The sequence below is a fragment of the Oryzias melastigma genome, linkage group LG5 (assembly GCF_002922805.2).
Source record: "Oryzias melastigma strain HK-1 linkage group LG5, ASM292280v2, whole genome shotgun sequence".
In the NCBI taxonomy this organism is placed as follows: Eukaryota; Metazoa; Chordata; class Actinopteri; order Beloniformes; family Adrianichthyidae; genus Oryzias; species Oryzias melastigma.
In genome coordinates, this window is record NC_050516.1 from 13,903,590 (window position 1) to 13,910,388 (window position 6,799).

At 41.0% G+C, this 6,799-nt stretch overlaps 1 protein-coding gene across 4 annotated transcripts in view; it reads right to left on the reverse strand.

Moving 5' to 3' along the window:
• LOC112144882 (E3 ubiquitin-protein ligase RNF123) overlaps positions 1-6,799 on the reverse strand; it is an 87,796-nt gene that overhangs the window by 74,747 nt on the left and 6,250 nt on the right. For all 4 annotated transcript variants that reach the window (XM_024269730.2, XM_024269731.2, XM_024269733.2 and 1 more), the window contains exons 10-21: positions 5,934-6,059; positions 5,394-5,508; positions 5,219-5,323; positions 4,535-4,660; positions 3,454-3,546; positions 3,306-3,379; positions 3,104-3,221; positions 1,381-1,480; positions 1,228-1,289; positions 1,011-1,082; positions 812-932; positions 170-271 (exon numbers count right to left, since the gene is read on the reverse strand). In XM_024269730.2, the coding sequence (XP_024125498.1) occupies positions 170-271; positions 812-932; positions 1,011-1,082; positions 1,228-1,289; positions 1,381-1,480; positions 3,104-3,221; positions 3,306-3,379; positions 3,454-3,546; positions 4,535-4,660; positions 5,219-5,323; positions 5,394-5,508; positions 5,934-6,059 (1,214 nt within the window). The remainder of the gene's footprint in view (positions 1-169; positions 272-811; positions 933-1,010; positions 1,083-1,227; positions 1,290-1,380; positions 1,481-3,103; positions 3,222-3,305; positions 3,380-3,453; positions 3,547-4,534; positions 4,661-5,218; positions 5,324-5,393; positions 5,509-5,933; positions 6,060-6,799) is intronic.

Consider the following 6,799-nt stretch of genomic DNA (forward strand, 5'->3'; position numbering starts at 1 on the left):
TTATATTTGGTGAAAAATAACCATTTGCACATTTCTGGCTCATTTTCTGCAAGTGTTTTTGTTCAGTGGGTTTTTGAATGAGGTCTAGAATTTGGCACAGCCTTTCTTTAATTATATCGCTGAGCTTTTTCTCAAAAATCACAGCAAAATTAAGAGTTAGACAGCAAACCTTTGAGAGTCTTCTTCAAGTGGGACAGAAGTCCTCCAAGTCTCTGCAGGTCAAAGTAGTCCACCTTTCCATTGTAGAAAAGCTGAGGGGGAACGTAAGCATCTGTGGAGGAAGAGGAGAAGAAAGTTGATCAGAAATCAACACACATCACGTTCATGCTGTGGTGTCACAAACTGAATATGAAATATTTAACGTTGCTTGGGGAGCGCTTGAGGAGTTGCTTAACAAATGATCAGACTCCAAATTAAATTATACGAGTTCTCCACTGCATTAAGACAAAACACAGACCCTACAATTGAAAACTACAAGTTTTTAACTAAATGAAAGAAATAATATGTATTTAAAAAAAACAACAGAGAAGCAGGCCTCTTCAGGACTCAAATGAGTCCTGTGTGGGTTATTCTGAATCACAATAATCTGACCCTGCACTGTTGATGGTGACAGCAGCAGAACAGAGCAGAGACGCTGCGACTCATCAGTTTCTTTCTTCTCCAGCTCCCCTTGAGGATGCTGCATCTTTTTCTGTCATTTCCTCTATTGCGCCGTGAGATCTTTCCTAATGTGTCTGTTTTTTTTTCTCAATGACATCAGAGCAGCAGAAGGCTGCACTGACGCGCAAACACCCCGACAGCAGAACCGTACCTTCACTGCTCAGGCTGCTCGGAGTCTTCCTGCAGGCTTCGTCCCAGCAGGCTCTCACCGCCGTGATGAGGCGATGCAGGAAACACACCATGTACTCGGGGGGACACAGCGCTGTGGGGTGCTGCTCAGAAACACAAACACATGAGATCAGGACAACCGCTCTAAGGTTGTTTGAGCCACAGAGGCAGCTTGTCTTTACCCCTCTGTTGCTGGCGTTCTCCTGCAGAAACTTCCTGAACTTATTGAGGAAAATGTACCGGGAAGCCTCCCCCTGCAGAATGAAAACAGATATCAATGTGTTCTGACCGTAAAGTAAAGGATTGTGGGTATGTGAAGGACTTTAAAAGGCAAGGCTGAACCTACATGAAAGAACATTTGCCCCTAAAGGACATACAGACACAGTGAAGAGTGCGTACCGTGGTTTTGTCCTTGTTGTTGAGCAGCAGCCTCAGGATCTGGATCTGCAGCTCCTCCACCACTGAAAGAGAACAGAGGAAGGATGAGACCAGCAGCAGAAAAAACTTCAGAGTCAAAAGCTGAGCCTGCAGTCTGTCAGTGTGAGAACGCACCTTCGATCCTCTTCTTCAGCCTCTGGCAGCCTCTCTCATAGGCTCGCCGCCTCAGTCGCTCATCCGCACTCTCGTCTTTGGGGTCACGCTCGTCTTTACCCTGAAAACAGAAGACATCTCACTAGGGAAAAAAATACAAATTTCAAAAATCAACCAAGCACAACCAAGCTTTGAAAAGAAGAACAAATCTTGTTTTAGTGGTGAAAAATCTGCAGTAAAGTCATACTCTGAGATCCTCTTCAGGTTCTTTTGAGCATTTTTAGCACAAAATTCATGTTTTCAACCTTCTCAAATAAAAATGGGTTTTGGGGTGTTTCTGCTTGTACTTGTGAATTTTGTTACTTTAATGTTTTGTTAGTTTGTTTTTAGTTAGTAAAGCTTTCTATGATAAATGAAAATAAGAGAAAAATGCTGTGCTCTTTGAGATTTTAAAAATAATTTTCATTCTAACAAAAACTGTTGAAATTGGGCTCTTAACTTGAATTTTATAAAAGTATTAAATCGTTCTATAAGTATAGTGAAAGACTATTTCTGAGTCTTTAATGTGTTTCTATAAATGCAAAGTTTAAAAGCTTAGATCATAAGTTTGTTTCATAATTACGGTAATGTTTTTGTACCAGTGTTCATTGTGTGTAGAGTCAGCTGTTAATATACATCAGCTGTTCTTTCCTGTGCGTATTATTTCTAAGCTTTTGTTAGGCGTTTCATAATCTTCATTAATCCATGCAGAATTTCACTGAATCTCCCCTCTTTCTTTTTTTGTTTCAGCATTTTATTAAAGAACTTCACCCTTATTACAGGTGAGTCTGTTTTTTTTTTTTAAACTCAGTTTCCCGGCCGAGTCATACCAAAGACTCTAAAGATGGGACCCAGTGCCTCCCTGCTTGGCACTCAGCACTAAGGAGTTGGACTGGGGGGTTAAACCACCAAATGGTTCCCGAGCGCGGCTGTGTCTGCAGCTCACCGCTCCCCCAGGGGATGGGTCAAATGCGGAGAACAAACTTCACACACCTTGGTGCGTGACAAATAGTGGGACTTTAACTTTAACTTTTAACTTCTGCCATTGACTGCAAATAAGAACTGGACTGGGTAACCACACCCCTCTCCCTTTCCAAATAAGAAGTACCCACTGGTTCCAAGAAGCCAAAATCCTATAGACTTCTATTGAGAAATAAAAGGACTATTATTCATTCATTTTATTTGTCAGACTATTTAACAAGTTCTTGCTAATTCTAACTTTTTTCAGGATTATTTTTTTTTGAGGTAGTGCAAATTATTCAAGTTATTAACTAACAAATCAAACTCCTTAACGCAAGTATATGTGGACACACATTGATTTGAAACATCTGATTGATGGATTCTCCTGCTTTCATGTAGTAGAAGGAGTGTGACCTTAAAATAAGCTCACTCCTGATTGGCTAGAGTGGTTGCCATAGAAATGTTGACTCAGACTGGCTTGGACCATTTATTCCTTACTGACGTCTGGTTCCAACATGGCGTATCTGTATTGCAAAAAAATGGCTACTTAATTGACTTCATTTTGTTGGAGCTGGACGTGAGGCATTCACTCGCTCCAGTTCTCATATACAGTCAATGGTTTCAGCCCTCTGCCTCTTAATGAAGGTTTCAGTTTCAGTCAGCTGATCCGCAGTTGTTGATCTAAAGACAGTAGAGGAGATTTCCCTGCTTGCTGTGCAGCCGTCAGGGTTTTTCTCTGCCTCACCTCCTTGTCAAAATGTGTCGGCCACCAGGTGGTGGGGATGAGCTCCTCAAGCCCCGCCTCCTTTACCCTGAGAGGGGTCTTGATGTAGAAGAAGACGACAGACCGCAGCACGTCAAACGTAGCAGTTAGTTAAGAACACAACAGTACATTCTCCAGGTTCAGGCTGTGTGACAGTTCAGACGGAGCAGCAGCTGAAGGATATAAGACGTTGTTGAGCAGATACTTCCTGGACTTCTCATGGCGAAGGATGGCAGTGGTCAATCGCAGGTAGTGGATCTGAAACAGACGAGTCATTATCCAGACGAACTTGATAGACCAAGATGACCGGCGCGACGGATGGCAGGTCTCACCTGAAAACCCAAGTCAGGGATGATCGGGGAGAAGCGGTACGCGCGCAGCAGAGACATCATCAGCTGCTTGAGACATTCGTTCACCTCATGGTCCTGCAGAGAGAAGAGACACACGATGAGCTCCAATCTGAGAAAGATTATCTGCGGCTCCTAATCTGTAAAAACATGATTAAATCAAAGTTTTAAAACTGCTTCTCTAAGATTTACTTTGCAAATTAATGTGGACATTGCTGGTTATGAACACTGTTAGCTAACAAAGTTCTTTTGTATCATAGATAAAGCTAACAACAGTGAACCTCAGAAGAAATGTGTGTCATTTTCTAGGACATACAGTCTGCAGAGCAGCAGCAGTTTATTAGAAATTTGCCTCAGAGTTGTGAGCGGGATTGCTGGCACAGACCAACCCCGCCCCCTCTTCCCCTTTTCCCCACTGAGACTTCTCTTGTTTAAAACTAGAAATGTCTCCGACTACACCTAACTCCTTGACTAGGGGTGCAGTACCGAAACCGGTACCAAGTCATTAATTTTAACTGGACTGATAGGCTTTTCGGCCTTATCCGTATTTCTTATTGGTACCAGAGTAGTGGCATGACAAGAGCGTGGACACGTGTGTAGAAGTTTGTTTAGATGTGGTTTAAATAGAAAGCTCATCTCTCCTTATATCATCATTGTTATTCCGTTCCAGTGTGTTATATGTTATTTGCCTTCTCCCTCCTTGTTTTCACACAAATGAATATCAATAGGAATACCGGATTGATAAGCCGTATCGATAAGAGTAGTTTCAATAAAAAAATGCTAATTCATATTGGAAAAAGAAAGCAAAAAAGGGTTTTCAAAGAAAATTTAAGACGGTAAAAGGTGACATCGTTCTAAAGTGGGGGGAGCCAATCCAAGTGTTTCAGAGCGTTACCACGAAAAAAAAAAAAAAAAGAAAATGTTCCCCACACTGAGCATGAAACTGAACAACCCCGGTAATATATTGGCATAAAGTGTCGCTTCTCTGATCATTAACTTCTAAACCAGTGACCAAATTGTGTGCAAAACTGTGGACTTTGTGGAGTAAGAAATAGACAGCTCTCACCTCCATCAACAGCCAGAAGAGGTCGAGCAGCTGCTGGATGAGCGGGTGTTCATCCACAGAGCCGCCCCCCTCCAGGATCCCCAACAGGAAGTTCATCAGGACGTCCTCCACGAGGTAGACTTTACACTGCAGACACACAAACAAAAGATTCCCTTACTGACTTTATCTACACGAGAGAAACAGCGACCCCTGCTGTGAGAGAAATGTTTCTACAGTGGACAGTCATTTGCTTAGATTGGAAATTTCATTTTATGCAACACAAAAAGGAGAAGAAATGTTTTTTAAAACAGGCAAAAATGTGTTTAAAACATAAACACCATAAACATCTAAGAATCATCAAAATGGAAAATCTTCTAAAAAACAAGAATCTGTACTTTATTTTTATTTTCTGTGACTGCATAAAGTTTAAGCACTTATGTATGTAGCAGGTATTTATCTTAAGTACTTTTTACTAGCATTGTCGGTCACAATTAGAATTCTTATTTATTACAAAAATATATTTTATTTAAAAAAAAAAACAAAGAAAAATTGCTTTAAGGGAAGCAGAAAAAACAGCCAAGTTAAACACTTTTACCAAAGAGGTTCATGTCTAATTGATGATGATGAGGACTTTTTAAACTTTTTCGATCAGATTCAGTTTAAAATTCAGTTCTTATGCAAGCAGAAAAGGTGGATTCTTCTCACCATGAGAGGAGCGAAGTGGTTGAAGATGTGAGCCAGGGTGACCAGTACGGTGGGTTCCCCGTGGAGCTTCCACGTGGCGCAGTCCTTCTCCAGCAGCTTCTCCTCCTGCAGCCGAGACGCCACTTACAAACAGAGAACAGGTGCCAACAGCTCGCGTCGCCGCCTCCGCTCTCACCTGGGTGTCAAAGGAGGTGGACAGGACGTTCTTGATGAAGCCCAGCAGCTTGTGGGCCTTGGTCAGGTCAGCGGTGGGGGGGTCCTGCAAGGGCAGGTAACCTTCTACGGGGTATGTGGGTCACGAGCAGGTCAAAGAAAAAACTCTTTTGGGGTGGTGGTGGCGTATTCAGATGTGATCAGATCACAAAGCAGCAGAACTTTTTTTCACACAAGTTCATAGAATGATGTTGCCATGGTTACCAGTGACCAATTTAGGCTAATAGAGCCGCAAACAATCTGAGACGGTCCTCACCTGAGCACAAATATTTGCTATTAGATGCTACCATGGCAACATAAAGATTTCTAAATTTACTATCATCCATCAACCACACATATACAACGATTCATTTTTTGTGATCTCCTGAGTGAGCTAAGAAACTGTTTTTACAATTTTTAATACCAAACTGCAACTTTGCGCTTGACGTGTTTTTATGCCGCTCCGGTTGAATTAAGAAACAAACAACTGTGATGGAGCTAAATCTCAGAGTTCAGAGGATATCTGAGTGGCCTGCTGCCAAAGTTGAAGGCCACCGACTCTTTGAAGGAGAGGCTGATGGCGGGGAAGTAAGCAATACCAGGACCCATCTTGATGTTGGTGAAGGCCGTCCCCAAAGACTGTCCATTACTGAAGACATGAAGAAAGGACAAGTTACAAAGCAGAACAGCCGTCAGCAGAGAAACCAAGACTGAATAGATCAAAATAAGCTTTACTTAGAAAATGCTAAAAAAGACTCTTTAAATTCATGGATCCCAAGTAAAGAATGCTTTTAGTTATATTTGATTGTAATACTTCCTAATTTCATTAATGGAGGTCACACTTTTAATTGAAAACAATTTCGGTTTTTGATATCCAGGCTTGCTTGTAACCAGGAAAACCATAATTCCACTAGGATCCCACTAGTGAGAAATCCATGAACTAAAAACTACATGTCCCATTATATTAGCTTCAGAAGAAGCAGCAGTTTAATTTTTTTTCTGCCTCAGCTGACACATTCCAAAAACAAGCCCCTTAGAAATAAGTCAAAAATTCACATCATTTTTTTTTTAATTGTCTTTAAGTAAGCTAAACAAAATGCCAATGGGGTAAGAAAATTAATCTTACCAATCATTCTTATTTCAAGAAAAAAAATCCTTATCATTAAAACGCATTTTGTCAAACTAAGATTATTTTACTATTGAAAAATGTCTATATTTTTTTTTCTCGCGAGACAGAAACAAGGGACTTTTTACGTTCTTAAGAGACAATTTTTATCGTGTAAATTATGTTACCAGTAAATCAGCAACTGAAACGACTCATTGAAGCTTCTATGCAGCGCATACATTTGATCATTTCTTTATAACTTGATGATCTTGTGACATAATAAC